Source organism: Nannospalax galili, unplaced genomic scaffold, assembly GCF_000622305.1.
Source record: "Nannospalax galili isolate Female #2095 unplaced genomic scaffold, S.galili_v1.0 scaffold686, whole genome shotgun sequence".
NCBI classification, from domain to species: domain Eukaryota; kingdom Metazoa; phylum Chordata; class Mammalia; order Rodentia; family Spalacidae; genus Nannospalax; species Nannospalax galili.
In genome coordinates, this window is record NW_008355472.1 from 478,651 (window position 1) to 494,286 (window position 15,636).

General features: G+C 42.1%; 1 protein-coding gene across 3 annotated transcripts in view; it reads left to right on the forward strand.

Moving 5' to 3' along the window:
* Positions 1 to 15,636, forward strand: part of C2cd3 (C2 domain containing 3 centriole elongation regulator) — a 137,572-nt gene that overhangs the window by 85,281 nt on the left and 36,655 nt on the right. For all 3 annotated transcript variants that reach the window (XM_008852708.3, XM_029555885.1, XM_029555886.1), the window contains exons 24-25: positions 4,686 to 5,024; positions 12,445 to 12,583. In XM_008852708.3, the coding sequence (XP_008850930.1) occupies positions 4,686 to 5,024; positions 12,445 to 12,583 (478 nt within the window). The remainder of the gene's footprint in view (positions 1 to 4,685; positions 5,025 to 12,444; positions 12,584 to 15,636) is intronic.

Below are 15,636 nucleotides of genomic sequence, written 5' to 3' on the forward strand. Positions count from 1 at the left end.
ATACATGCAGGAAAGACACTCATACACATAAAATAAAAATAATAAATTTTTTTTTTTAAAGGATAGAATTGAGCCAGGCATGGTGGCGCACACCTTTAATCCCAGTACTTGGGAGGCAGAGGTACATAGTGAGTTCCAGGACAGCTGGGGCTACAGGCAGACCCTGTCTCAAAAAGATAGGGAGACCCTGTCAAAAAAAACAAAAACAAAAAAAAAGGACGGACTCTTATTGGAAGTGATAGTTTCAAAAGATTTAGGGATAAGCCAAGAAGAGGGAAAGAGAAGTATTCTAAAGAGGGGACAAGTTTGTTAGACATATTTCAGGTGCTCTAAGTAATCTGAGCAGCTGGAGCAGAGGGTGCGTAGGTGGAGAAGTACTGGAAATGAAGCCTGAAAGGTGGGCAAGAGGATTAGTCTCGTCTAAGCAGAAGAATTTGGACTTTTTTCTTAGTGCTCTGAAAAATTATAATGAGTTTTGGTTAGAGAAGTGATAGAGCTTTGCATTCTAGAACAATAAATCTAGTAACTATAATATGTAATGAATTTAAAGTAATCAGACAGGATTCTTTTTCATTGATTTTTTTTTTTTTGAGATCATCTCATGTAGCCTAGCCTGTCCTCAAACTTATTATGTAGCCAAGAATGACCTTGAATTCCTGATTCTCCTGCCTCTACCTCAAGAATACTGGGATTACATGCATGTGCCACCACACCTGTTTTATATAGTGTTGGGATCTAACGCAGGGTTTCATGTAGGCTTGGCAAGCACTCCACCAACTGAGCTACACCCCAACCCATGACTAGATCTTTACAAACATGACATTTATTCTAGTTAGCAGTCCTGTAAGACTAGTTGTTTCCTTCACTTTACAGGTGAAGAAATGGAGTGGTGGCCCTATTTTGCTCTTTTTTTTTTTAGGCTTTTGCTCCTCTGGTCCTAGGTATTTTTTGCTTTTGTTGTTAGTATGTGGTTTTGGTTTGGTTTGATTTGTGTTAGGGGAGGGGGCAGTTGTTGAGGGGTGTGTGTGCGTATGTGTAACATTTTCTTTCTAAATAATTTTTTTTTAATTTTTCTGTATATGCGTATATTGCCTGCATGTAGGTAAGTGCACCCGTGTCTGCAGTGCTCTCAGAGGTCAGAAGAGGCCATCGGATCCCTTGGGACTGGAGTTACAGATAGTTAGTTGTTAGCTGCCATGTGGGTGCTGGAATTCGAACCCGGGTCTTCTGCAAGTGCTTTTAACCGCTGAGCCATCTCTCCAGCCCCTCTAAATAATTTTTTAATTTATTTTTATTTTATGTGTATGAGTGTTTTGCCTGCATGTATATAAGTACCATGTGTGTGCAGTGTCCACAAAGACAAGAAGCGGGTGTTGGATTCACTGGAACCAGAGTTATAGACAGTTGTTAGCCTCCATGTGGGTGCTGGGAACCATGAGGGTATAGGTCCTCTGCAAGAGCAATAGATGCTCTTGACCACTGAGCCCCTAGGTTGTTTTTTTTGTTTTTTTGTTTTTTTGTTTTCTTATTTTTTTAAACTTTACTTATTATTTTTATTTTACGTGTATATGTGTATTGCCTACATGTAGGTAAGTGCACCCATGTAGTGCCATGCCCGTGGAGGTCAGAAGAGGCCATTGGATCCCCTGGGACTGGAGTTATAGTCAGTTGTTAGCTGCCATGTGGGTGCTGGGATTCAAACCCGGGTCTTCTGCAAGAACAACCACTGTTCCTAACCACTGAGCCAACTCTCCAGCCCACATCCCCTGGTTTACTTTTTGAGACAAGGTCTCACTATGTAGCCTAGGCCAGCCTAGAGTCTGCTATATATCCCTGACTGGCCTTGAGCTCACAGTCCTGCTTCAGTTTTCCAAATGCTGGGATAACAGACATCCGCTGACCCTTTTGTTGGGCAAATGGCCCAGGCTGAAAGAGGAGAACTGGGTGTTTGGGTGATTGTCAAGATTCTCTAGCTCTCTTTGGACCTAACAGGTATCTGTCTAGCCCTGTGAAGTATTTCATCAAATGCTGTATGTTATATAGGCTGGGTAGAATCACTTCAAAGAAATTAGACAAAAAGGGTCTTTGAAAAGTGAGCCAAGTTCAAGTGAACTAACAGTCTTAAAGACGTGCTTTTAGCTTCACTCTACTGAAGAAAGTAAATCTAGGACACTGAATATAGGTCAGGAGTCAGAGTTCCAGCACAAATACGACCTTTTTCTTTCTTTTTTTTTTTATTTTATTTTTTTTTAATTTTTAATAACTACATGATTAGAAGAAGCATTTCATTACAGCTTTAACATATTCAGTAACACACTCCAGAGCAAGAGTACATCTCTTTCACAAGTGGGTGTAAGTTTCTGGTTCACAGTTGAATTAATATAATTATACAATATTGGACTCAGTCTAAGCCCTGTAAGACATAAAATTGAATGAGTTTTAACCTTTAAAAAAAGATCTCCATTTCATTTTAGAATATATTGTTCCTTGCAGAAAGACTCAACTAACACATGTTTGCACATGTGTCTTTAATCTCTATGTATCTGATTATAACTCACTTGGATCCTTGGCGCCTGTGTATGTCTATAAAGTCATCAGGTACATTTCAATGGTAATGTTTATCACCTCTACCAATTAACATGACGTAAATTTTCATGGTTCCTCCTCAAATATAATACTTTTTATTTATTTATTTATTTATTTATTTATTTATTTTTGTCTTTTTGAGACAGGGTCTCCCTGTAGCTCCAGCTGTTCTGGAACTCACTATATAGACCAGGCTGGCATTGAATTCACAGATAGCCACCTGCCTCTGCCTCCCAAGTGCTGGGATTAAAGGCGTGCACCACAACACCCGGCCATTTTTTTTAATTTGTTGATGTGTGTGTGTGTGTGTGTGTGTGTGTGACAGAACACCCCAAACCATCTTATTCAACTATACACCCACTTCCCAGATGGCACCCTCCCATAGCCTCTCTCCCCCCATTAGAGCCCTTGTACTCTGTTATCCCTGCTACTGTCTGCTGTGTTGTCGGCACCTCAGCCATTCCCCATTACTTGTCCATCTGGTGAGTCTAGTCAGCCTATCTAGAGGGCTTTGTTTTAGGAAGGTCAGCTGTTCCTCATCTAGCAGCAATCAGTTAAGCAATCTTAATAAGATTGGGGTCTGCTGTTCACTTACCCAGTTCTGTGCCGGGTTGCTATCTGGCAGTCCTTGGGCCACCCTGGCCAACAACTCAAAAGAAGGTATCTCCTTTTTGGCATTGTTGGTTGTTATGTAGCCTTTAGCTATACATATGGACTCTTAAAAAATTATATTGGCCCCTTTAATCTTTGGTTATACTTTCCTTTTGGGTGTTTAAGGCCATACAGTTGGCCCAGATAAATCAATTTATTTTTACTCTTAAGGTCATTTGAGGATCTGTTCCTCGGGTTACATGGGCTTAGGAGGAGCCCCTGGCTCCTTTCTTTTACCAGTTCCGCCTATGTATTTATTATTTTTATTTTACATGTATGTGTGTATTGCCTGCGCATAGGTATGTGCACCCATGTCGTGCAATGCCCACAAAGGTCAAAAGAGGCTGTCGCATTCCCTCGGACTGGAGTTGCAGACAGTTGTTAGCTGCCATGTGGGTACTGGGATTCAAACCCGGGTCTTCTGCAAGAACAACCAGTGTTCTTAACCACTGAGCCGTCTCTCCAGCCCAAATATTACGTTTTTCTTAAGTGATTCCAAAAAGTCTATAACTTTTCAGATCATTCATATCCCACTAGTTTAAGGTTTGTATCCACTTGTACAAAAGCCTTATACAAGTATTGCACTTGATGTGCTTCTTAGATGTTAGTCATCCATGTAGCCTATTTCCATATACTCTTGAACTTCCTGAGGATCAAGACCCACTGGGTTGTCTTATTTTCTGTTTCTGATTGCCATAGTAATTTACACTTTGCATTGAGAAGAAAACAGGTTATCTAAAAATAAGAGGTAAAAAAGTTATTTCTTATTGTGATCTTTGAATCAGTTAACTCCATTTTCCTGAATAGGAATGAGTCTAGCAAAGCAAACTTTGAAACTCAGAGTGAATTATTGGTGCCTTCTTATTTTAAGATCCAGTTCAAATCCAGTGTTTACTGGAAGAATGATCTTGGCAGGTTAATTAGCCTCTCCGAAATTCTGACACACAAAAAGGACTCAGCAGGTGCGAATGCCCTCTTCTTTCGTGCCTCCTGCTGCCACCTCCTGCCTCCTTCCCAGTAGGATCTTCAGATATAATTTCCAGATCATATTCCAATGATAAAAGAGAGCTAAATTCAGCATTGGGTCAGCTTCCTGACGGGAAGAAATGTAAGAATAGGAGCCTGTGGAACATGCAGAAGAAAAGGCAGGCTGCTCCTGTCTTCCTACCAATTTGCCCTCGGCGTCTGAATTCCTTTCCACAGCAGCTCTGCCCACTAGGCATTTGGTTTTGGCTTTACTTCCATGTGGGTGCTTGGATATAGTAGGGCCAGAGCAAAATATTTTCATCTGTACACCAATATCAGTTTATTTTGCCAAAGTATTTTGGGTCCTATGGTCCTATCACAGCAAAGAGGACCATAAGCACCCTCTGTGAGTATTTCCTCCCAAATGAGAACTGTTCTTGGCTCCTGCTTGCCTGGGCTGATTCCCCTCTGTTCTCTTGCAGGTGTGTATCCTCTGTTTGGAAGAAATGCTTCCGACCTCTCCGGAGCCGCCTTGCGCGTTCATGTGGTTCTTTCCCCAGTTTCCCCACACACTGAGCCCACTCACGAGCTGGACTCCATGGACTACAGCAGCCACAGTGAGTCTGAACAGTGCCCCAGAAGGAATGATGAGATCCAGCTCTCGCCACCCAATGGCTTGCAGAAGTCTCCTGCCTCTACCCAGATCCCCTGTAACAACACCACAGCTGAAGTGTGCCCAGCCCAGGAGGGGTCTCCTGAGTTGGATGGAACTTTCACAGTCAGTATTCTGGTGGAGAGAGCAATGCACTTGAGCTTGAAAGGTATGCCCTACGTACTTACCCCCAAGCTGTCTGTTATCTGATTCCTCAGGGTGTGGCTTTCACACTGTGCCTAGATCTGCAGGAATAGTTCATTCCTTTAGTCAATAATGTATTTCTCAAGCCTAAAAGTTTAAGTGACATGAAAGCTGACCTTGTCATTTATCCTAATGTTGAGTATCATAAATTCCCCAGTCCAGAAACCCAAGTATCAGTCTAGATGCTTCCCTTTCCCTTATCCACCATCAAATCATCATGTTCATTAAATTGCTGTTTCTGTTTTTTTGGTCTTTTTGAGAAAGTGTCTCCCTGTAGCCCCAGCTGGCCTCAAACTCACAGAGAGCCACCTGCCTCTGCTTCCCAATTGCTGGGATTAAAGGCATGGGCCACCATGCCCGGCCACTAAATTTCTGTTTCTTAAATGTCTCACAGATCCCTTCCTCCTGATTCCAACTCACTCAGGTCATCGGTATGCACCCAGGACTGGGGGTTCCTAGCACTACATCTACAAATCCCCAAAGGATTCATAAGTAATACTCAGAGTTACTAACCTTAGATAGGAAAATAATTCTATTTTTATTTTTTGTATCTAATAATTAAGCTTTAGCATTTCTTCTAATTATGAGTGTAGGAAATAACAGTGCCCGTGATGTTAGCAACTGTAGAAATTACAAGCTTCTTCATGTTCTTAAAGTTAGTATGTCTTGCAATATCATTTATACTTACCAGTTCTTTGAAATTACAGAGCCTATTACCATAGCTAGATCTTATCAGTAAAATATATGTATTTCTATATCTTAAGGTTCTAAGTTTAGATAAGTATTAGTCTAACTGGATTTCTTTATAATCCTATGTAGTTTACATTATGCATTTTAAAGAAATATCATTAAAAGAAGGCCCATCTGCTTCACCAGAATACCAAGGGATTTCTGCAAAAAGAACCCTCCCTGCTTTGTTTAGCCTTGCATCTCCACCAAGATTTTCCCTTGGCAATCACCCTCCTCTTGCCTGCTTGATCCAGCTCCTCCTGAGGCTCAGATTGAGCATTACCTTATTCTGGAAGTTTCCTGATACAAGGCTCCCCTCCTCTTCATCCTCTTAACACTTTGCTCTTTTTATCATAATGCCTATCAAATGATACTGAATTTTTTCCCATGGTCTTCTAATCTGCTATATAGCAAGAGCTCTGAAGAGCAAAGACCTTGTTTGTTGACCATGCATTCACTCATGTAGCAGCAAGACAAACTAGTATTTGCTATGTAAGCAACCTCTGTTCTTAGTACCAAGGATAGAACAGTGAACAAAGTCAAAAACCATGCCCTTTTGGAGATTACTTTCTAGTAACATATTCATCCCATGTACCCAGTTCAGTATATTACGTGTGCTTAAAACATAGAACAAGTTACTTTTGCTCTGCTTTGAATTTCCAATCATTAAACAGCCATGATTAGCCATCTGAGATGTGTGGTTGCAATGAGAGCCAGATACCTTTATGAGCTGAGTCCAGAAGGCTTTGGTATACACCTTTTGGTTTAGCTTTCCTATTTGGCTCCTTCTTTTGGTCTCTCAAATTGTGCCATGTATCCATTGCTTTGGAACAGAAACAAAACTCATGTTTAGAGTAACTAACATTTATCTTTCAGCTCTACTTCTTCCCCATCACATGGTTGCTCAGCTTCATGTACTTGGACAGAGCATCATGGAGGCTAGAGCATTTAACATGGGTTCTTCATTGCTTCTTGACCAAAAAAAAAAAAAAGCAGAGAGAATGGGAGAGAAGATCCTAGGACAAGATCCAGCCCCAAAGGACACACTACCAGTGTCCTAATTCCTCCAGCTAGGCCCAACCTCCTAAAGTTCCCACAGTCTCCAAAAATAGTACCACCAGTTGGGAACCAAGCGTACAACACATGAGCCTATGGGAGAGTTTATTCAGGCCTAGTGGCTCTTCAGGTGGTTGTTGCTTCCGGGATTCTCCAGTGGCATTTTCCTTCTGCCACTAAGATTATATGTCTGGTCAACAAGTCTGACCTTTTCTCCACTGATCCAAATGCTCTGTTGTCTCACATCACCTGCAGTCTTGGTAATGCAGCACACAGGGTCCGGCCCAGCTGCAGTCAGTCTTTCCGGCTTCATCTTGCTTCCTCACATTCAATAACTTGTTTTGTGCCTATTGCCCCTTTTTGTCTCAAGGCTATTAAGTCTTTGTGCTGTTTCTTCTACTTAAAATGCCTTTCCCCCACCCCTCATTGGGCACACATACTCCTCCTTAAAAGTAGGATAACAAGATGCCTACCCTGTGTCACACCTATTAGCAATAAACCTGCCTCTGTGCTGCAAAGCTTTCCTGTAACGTCACCACACTCTCACAGTTCCCTCTTTTGTGTGCGTGTGTGTATTATTATTATCTTATATTAAAAATGCCTGTTAGTATGTCTCTGATTCTAGTCTTTGGGTCAGGGTGTATGTTGTTTGTTTCTGTGTCCTAACATCCTGATCCTCATTATGCAACTGAGCAAATATAATATCCTCCTGTTCTATGAATATGAGAGCCAAACTTCTCACATTTCTGGTATGAGTTAGCAACTTGTAAATCACTGGTTACTCCACCTTTTGCTTTATAGCCAGGTCACAGCATGCATCAGGGTGGACACCTGACTTTCAGGAATTTCTTGATATCTACCCTTACAGTGATAACCCCATGTAATCCAACCCCCCATAAGCATGTGTACATCAGTACCAGGGAAATGCAGACCTGCCACTTGTCACTCTGAAATGTACCTTCTAACTGGTGATAAAATAGAGCTCTGGAATGGGGGGTCAGAAGGCTGGGTTCTGGCCTTAGCTGAGTTGTAACTGCATTGTGACTTTGAGCAAACCCATTTCTAATTTTCTCAGCTATCAGGCGATCATATAAGATCATCACTAAAATTCTCTTCCACTCTCATCTTCTAAGAATATGGGGCTGGGGGCTAGAGAGATGGCTCAGCAGTTAAGAACACTGACTGTTCTTGCAGAAGACCTGGGTTCATATCCCAGCACCCACATGGCCACTAATGACTGTCCGTAACTCCAGTTCCAGGGGATCCAACAGTCTCTACTGTCCTCCACAGGCGTTGCATGACACAGGTGCACTTACCTACATGCAGGCAATACACGCATACACATAAAATAAAAATAAGTATTTTTTAAGAAAATAAAAATATGGAGCTGAGAGAATGTGTCTTGCTCTCTGTGCACTAGTATAACATGTCAAGCTTTTGCAAAAATTATTACATGCTTCCTTGGGGTCACATTGGATTTCCTCCTGCCTCCAGCAGTGTTCTCATTGTGTCTAAACTTTTCAAGCCTTAAAAGTTCTTCATTGTGGGAGGAAATGAGTGGTTCCTTTGTATGAAGCTTCATGCTGAGGATTTACAAACAGCCCTGAAGCTTAAATATAGAGCAGTTTGAAATTTTGCATGTTCCCCACTGTGGTTGTGGTCCTGAGCTTCTTGGATGCATTTGTTACAAAATTTCTGAGGAGTCCTTTAAAAATTAACTTCATAGCAGGGGCATGGTGGCACATGCCTTTAGTCCCAGCACTTAGGAGGCAGAGGGAAGTGGATCTCTGTAAGTTTGAGGCCAGCCTGGTCTACCTAGTGAATTCCAGGCCAGCTAGGGCTACAGGGAGACCCCTGTCTCAAAAAGACCAAAAAAAAAAGGAATTCATGCCCAGAACAGTGGTACAGACTTTTAGTCATAGCTGAGGCAAGAGAGTCACTTGATACCAGGAGTTCAGGGCCAACCTGGGCAACATAGTGAGATCTTATCTAAAAAGGGAGGGGGAAAGTCAGCTTCAATACTCTTAATATTTATGCATTTACATTAGACAGGTAACTCAAGCCCTGTTTCCAAATGAGGCAGTTGAAGAACAAAGAGATTAAGTGCTTTGAAGTAATGTAAGTTACAGCTGTAGACATTTGTTACTGCATGGTAATTAGCTGTCTCCCCCAGATCAAGAATCAAATCTGACTCAGCGTGTGCCTGTTTAACACAGAAGAGATGTCAGTTATTGTTAGCTTCATAGAACTGAACTCATTTTTATTTTAAAATATTTAGTGTGTACATGTGTATGTATATTCATGTGGGCACATATATGCCATGTGTGCATGTGGAAGTCAGAGGACAAGGTTCTCCCACCTTGTCAAGGAAGAGTCCTTGTTTCTGCTGCAGCCCTCCTGCAGGCTGCAGGTCAGCTGGCCATGAACCTCCATACAGTTCTCCTATCTTTGCCTCCCCACAGTGAGAATGCTGGAGTCATATCACAGTTGCACACCACCACATCTGGCTTTTTATACATGGGTACCTGGGATAAAACATCAGGTTTGCTCTGTGTGGTTTGCTCTTTTACCTGCTGAGCCTTCTCCTGGCCCTGGCCTAAAGGTTTTTTGTTTGTTTGTTTGCTTGTTTGTTTTGCTTCGTTTTTCTTTTTGAGACAGGGTTTCCCTGTAGCCTCAGCACCTCTGCCTGGCAAATGCTGAGTTTAAAGGCATGTGCCTTTAAAGGGTTTTTAACATACAAAACTGTGCACCTTTAAAAGGTTTTTAACATACAAAACTATCCTTTAAAACAACCAGGCAACCTGGCTGATCCTTCTAAATGCTAGCTCACAAGCTGTGCCCTCAACAGGCCACTTTGCTTCCTTCCTCTTGAATTGCCTGGGAGAGATACCTATCTTAATTTTTCAGAGGTATTACCAACATGAGTTTAGTTTGAGAACAGTTTATAAACTAGAAAGTTATCCAAATACAAGTTGTGGTTTTAATCTCATTGAAACAAGTTGGCCATTTTTAAAATTATTTATTATTTTTATTTCATGTGTGTGAGTGTTTTGCCTGAATGTAAGTGCACCACATATGTGCAATGCCCCACAGAGACCAGAAGAGGGTGTCAGATCTCCTGAAACTGGAGTTACAGGTGGTTGTTAGCCACCATGTGGGTGCTGGGAGCCAAACCCAGGTCCTCTGGAAGAACAGCAAGTGTTCTTAACCACTGAGCCATCTCTCCAGCCCAATTTGGCCATTCTTGATGCATAAAATGCTTTTCATACTTATGTAAAACATTGGAAATAAGCTGGGCGTGGTGGTACACACCTTTAGTTCCAGCACTCAGGAGGCAGAGGCAGGTGGATCTCTGTAATTTCAAGGCCAGCCTGGTCTACATAGTGAGTTCCAGGCCAGCCATGGCTACAAGGAGACCCTGTCTCAAAAAGACAAAAAAAAGAAAAGAAAAAAAAACATTGGAAATAGAGTGAAAACTTTTACATGGTATGAAGCTGGCTTACCACAGATCTTCTCAGCTGTCCTTAATTTGTGTTTCAATTCTGTACAGGTAAAGGGAGTTTCTGATCCACCTCCAAAAGTGAATCAGAACTTGACCTTTTCCAGAAATGTAAGCAAGCCCAGATAAATTTCTACCCACAGGGGAGGGTCAGGGAAACCTTATAGATCTGCTCTTACAAAGAGTAGCTTCAAAAATAAAACTTAAGATGGGAGCTGGGGAACAGTGCTGTGAGAAAGATCAGAGGGGTAAGTTTATTCTAGAGCCAAATGTGAGTGGCCATGGCTGGGGAACACAGATTTAAATCACCCCAGATCCATGTTCCAACGTGGAAGCAGTTTCATGAACTTTTTATAGTAACAGAACAGAGAAAGTCCTAAATCCCTAAATCAAGGCACTTCTCAGCTACATTAGTGGAAGCATCAAGTAGGCAGTTACAACAAAGTAGAGAAATCTTAGCCATAGGCCTCAGATGCTATCTGATGACACTCAGCCTCCTGATCAGTATAAACTAGGATTTTGTTGATCCAAAAGTTTTTATGTTAGTCCCAGGATATTAGGTCCAACACAGAGGTGGGCAAGGAATGACTATTTAGCCCAAGATAAATTGTAATTAGACTCTGGACCTCCACAAACTCTCCACACCCATTGACGTTCTAATCAGTTAATCAGCCTTGCAAAAGGTTCAGTTTGAAGATGCAGTATTTTTGTTTTCAATGAGAATTTTTGTTCACAGCATCTAGAATTAGAATTTTGTTTTAGGAAGTGTTTTGAGAGATGTGTTCCCAGGGGGCCAGGGTGAAGTGGCAGAGGGCAGTGATGGAAAGGTCCCGAGGGAGCCAGACATGGAGCACATGCCTGTAATCCCAGCACCAAGGAGACTGAGGCAGGAGGATTGTGAATATGAGGCCAGCTTGGATTGTATAGTTGGGAAGAGTAGGTGGAGAGAAAGGAGGAGGGAGATTTTCAGATAGACGAGTACTTCAAGCCAAGACCAAAGGTAGGAAAGAGCTAGAAACGTCCTGCTGGTACCCTTGTGAGGCTTCTTAACTGGGTCACAACTCCAGTTACATAACTAAATATAGGAATCATGAAATATTAGGCAGGAGGAAAAGCTTCCTAAATATTTAGAGACCAAAAATTAATTCAGAATCAGATCTGAAATGAATCCGGGGTATTTCTGGCAGCTTTGCATTGCATGACCTCATTATAACCTTGGTTCTTAGCACACAGCATGCCAATGAACACTACCTGGACAACTTAACTTGGGTTTGAGACTATTGTGTGCTCTGAACTGTGGTGTTTTTACTACACAGTGTTTTCTGCATGACAATTTGATTGTGGAAAACAAAGACTTTTAATGTTTTCTTATCATTTTTCAGCTGGTATCAAATTAGTTTATATCAGGATTATGGTAGAATGTTCATTTTTTAAAATTGCTGTTTGAGGTTGGGTGTGGTGGCACATACCTTTTAATCCCAGCACTCAGGAGGCAAGCTGATCTGAGTTCAAGCCCAGCCTAGTCTACATAGTTTCAGGCCAGCTGGAGCTACAGGGAGGTCCTGTCTCCAAAAGACTTTTTTTTTTTTTTTCGGTCTTTTTGAGACAGGGTCTCCCTGTAGCCCCAGCTGTCCTGGAACTCACTATGTAGACCAGGCTGGCCTTGAACTCACAGAGATCCGCGTGCCTCTGCCTCCCGGGGTGCTGGGATTAAAGGCGTGCGCCACCGTGCTTGGCTTAAAATGAAATTTTTTAATGATTTGTTATTGGTAAATGTCAATCTCTGTGCCTATTTTATATACCTGTATATCAAGTCACATAAAAATTTCTTAGTCGGGGAAAAAAAATTCTCAGTTGGGCTGGGTATGGTGGCACATGCCTTTAATCCCAGCACTTGGGAGGCAGAGGTAGGTGGATCTCTGAGTTCGAAGCCAGTCTGGTCTACATAGTGAATTCCAGGCCAGCTGGGGCTACATGGAGACCCTGTCTCAAAAAAAAAAGACTACAAAAAAGATTTTCCCAATTGGAAAGGAGTCACAAGTAGATAAAGTTTAAGAGGCCCTGCCTTCAAGTACAAATAAGCTGCTCCACCCTGTTTCAGGGAGCCCCTTGACAGAACGGAAAGTGTCCATACCCAGTTGCTGTGTATCCTTCGCTACAGCCACTGAGCCATCGCCTGTGTATACCCATGTGGTTGAAAATACAGACTCACCCATCTGGAATTTTCAACAGCAGTCAAGGTTTGTATTTTTTTATGTTTATCTCCCTTTTAGAATCCAAGCTTTTTGTTCCAAGAAACAAACTCAGAGCAGTGAGCATGGTAGATACAAGAGTGTCTGAGCAAAGCTGGAAAATGCATTCTTTTTTAAATATATTTTATTTATTATTTTTATTTTATGTGTATGAGTGTATTGCCTGCATGTATGTGAGTGCACCCGTGTCATGCAGTGTCACAGAGGTCAGAAGAGAGCTTCAGAGTCCCCTGGAACTGGAGTTAAGGACAGTTCATAGCCACCATGTGGGTGCTGGGAATTGAACCTGGGCCCTCTGCAAGAGCAGTCAGTGCTCTTAACTGCTGAGCCATCTCTCCATTCCCGGAAAATGCATTCTTATGCAGGCAGTTATTTAACCCCAGTGCTTGGAACTCATGGTTAGCAGTGGCTTGAAGGTTTGTTACAGTGTTGGCTTCACCTACGTAGACCAGGCTGGCCTTGAACTTACAGAGATCCACCTACCTCTACTGGCACAGTGTTGACTTTTAAAAATTTTTAAATTACATTTCTTTATGTGTGTGTAAGCTTGTATATATGGATAGGTGGATACATGAATGCCAAGGTGTGCATATGGAGGTCAGAAAACAGTTTGTGAGCTGATTGCCTCCTTCCAACATATGTGGGTTTCAGGGGTTGAACTTGGGTCATCAGACATGCAGCAAGTACCTTTAATTGCTGAGCCATCCCGCCTGCCCTGTTGCAGTGCTTTTAACTCTGGCTGGTACAGTTCAAAAATGCTCCGTGAAAGACAGCCTTTTGTTTGTCCTACTCTGTTGTAGACAAAGGGAATTGAAGATGAGATTCTCACAACTGTGGAGTTATGGTCAACCTGGGTAGAAAGTACAAATAAAAATGAAAGGTTAAGCTCAAGTGTGATAAGTGATGTAAAAGAAGTAAAAAGGATGCTCAGAACAAAGACTGTTTAGACCAACCTGAAGTTCAGAATAGGCTTCGTAAGTAAAACTCCTTCATTAAATACTGAAAGCGTGTACACAGATTGTCAGACAAAGGAGGGAACAGTACTCTAGGCAGAGAGAACTAGTTTCAGTAAGAGCTGAAAAGATGTTTGATGTAAAAGAGAGATCCTGGTCTTTGGAACCAGAGAAACTTGGCCTCCAGCCCCATCCCTATCATATACTAGCTGTGTGAATAAATATGTACTATCTCTAAGCATCAGATTCCTGTAGGGTAGAGAGAATTTTATAGGTTCATTATAAGATTAAATTAGTTGACTTTTGTTTTGTTTTGTTTTTTGATTTTTGAAACAAGGTCTCACTGTGTAGTCCTGGCTGGCCTGGAACTCCCTATGTAGACCAGGCTGGCCTTCATTTCATAGAGAGCTACCTGCCTCTGCCTCCCAAGTGCTGGGGTTAAAGATGTGTGCCAAGCCGGGCATGGTGGCACACGCCTGGCAAGATGACATTTGCAAAGTTACTGCATGATATATGTGATATATGCAACACGTGTTGGAATTCATGAGTCATAGCATGTTGCAGGACCACTTAGAGGTGGCAGCTGGGATAGGAGCCCACAGCTGGGGTACCTTCATTTTCTTCCTACTAGTCATCTTCCTGTGGGTGCTAGTCAGGCATGTGGTGGCACATGCCTGTAACTCCAGTCCTGGAGAGGTGGAGACAGGAAGATCAGAAGTTCAAGACCAGCCTGGAACTGTTAGCCTTATACTACTTTACCATTTCTGAGGCGTAGTAGTTGGTCACCAACACCAAACATGCCACATAGAATCTGATCTGCTATTTTCTCACAGTTTGTATAGTTAATTGCTTATATGCTCAGTGTTTTGTAATGTGAGAGGCTGGCCTAGGTCAGGAGCTGGAACTACATGGAAAAATCAGGTATCTGCAGTGAGCTCTTAGCCATTATAGAAACACTGGACACAGTGGCCAGGGTGCTCTAAAATACCAGATCTGCCCCAAAGGCAAAAAACCAGAGGGTTGAGCTTCCAAGTAGAAGTGATTTGTTCATTCACAACCTGACAACCTTACATAATTATAAAACTTGACAAACTTGATAAAGGAACATTAGCCATTTATTTCACCTCTGAACTTTTCGATTGAAACTTTATAATTGACTATAGCCAGAGCAAGTTACATAGCTTAAGCAAAAGAGGCTGAATTAGAAGAAAAATGAAAGCCAGGTGTGGTGGCACATGCCTTTAGTCCCAGCACTGGGAAGGCAGAGAAAGGGGGATTTCTGTGAGTTTGAGGCCAGCCTGGTCTATGTAACCAGTTCCAGACCAGCCAGAACTAGATAATGAGACCCTGTCTCAAAAAAGGAGGGTAGGGGGAAAGGAATAATGGTACTATTTATACTTCCTTTATCATAAATGTGGTCATGTGGTCCCCTAACACCTTGTAAGTAGATAATATTATACTGTTTAAAAGATGAGAACCTAAGTGCATGCCCAAAGGCCCTGAGGTGCTAGTAGTAGAGCTAGAATTCAAGGATGAGCCTTTGACTTCCCCTCTAATTAGAATCTTGCACTGTATTTGGTTTTATTTTAGTCCTCCTGGGCTAGCGGCACCTGGCTTACAACTTCACCAAGTTTAAAGTTGTAATTTACTTGGTATGAAATGTGAATTCCAGGGCTAGAGAGTTGGCTCAGCGATTAACAACACTGGTTGTTCTTGCAGAAGACCAGAGTTCGAATCCCAGCACTCACGTGGCAGCTAATAACTGCTCATAACTCCTGTTCTAGGGGATCCCACACGCTTTTGTGACCTCAGCAGGTACTGCATGACATGGATGCAGGCATAATACCCATACACAAAAAAAGGAAATAAATTTTGTTTTGGGTTTTTTTAGTTTTTTGTTTTTTGGTTTTTTTTTTTTTTTTTGGTCTTTTTGAGACAGGGTTTCCCTGTAGTAGGGCTGGTCTAGAACTCACTATGTAGACCAGGTTGGCCTTGAACTCAGTGATCTGCCTGCCTCTGCCTCCCGAGTGCTGGGACTAAAGGTGTGCGCCCCCTCGCCCAACTTAAAAATATTCTTTAAAAAACAGA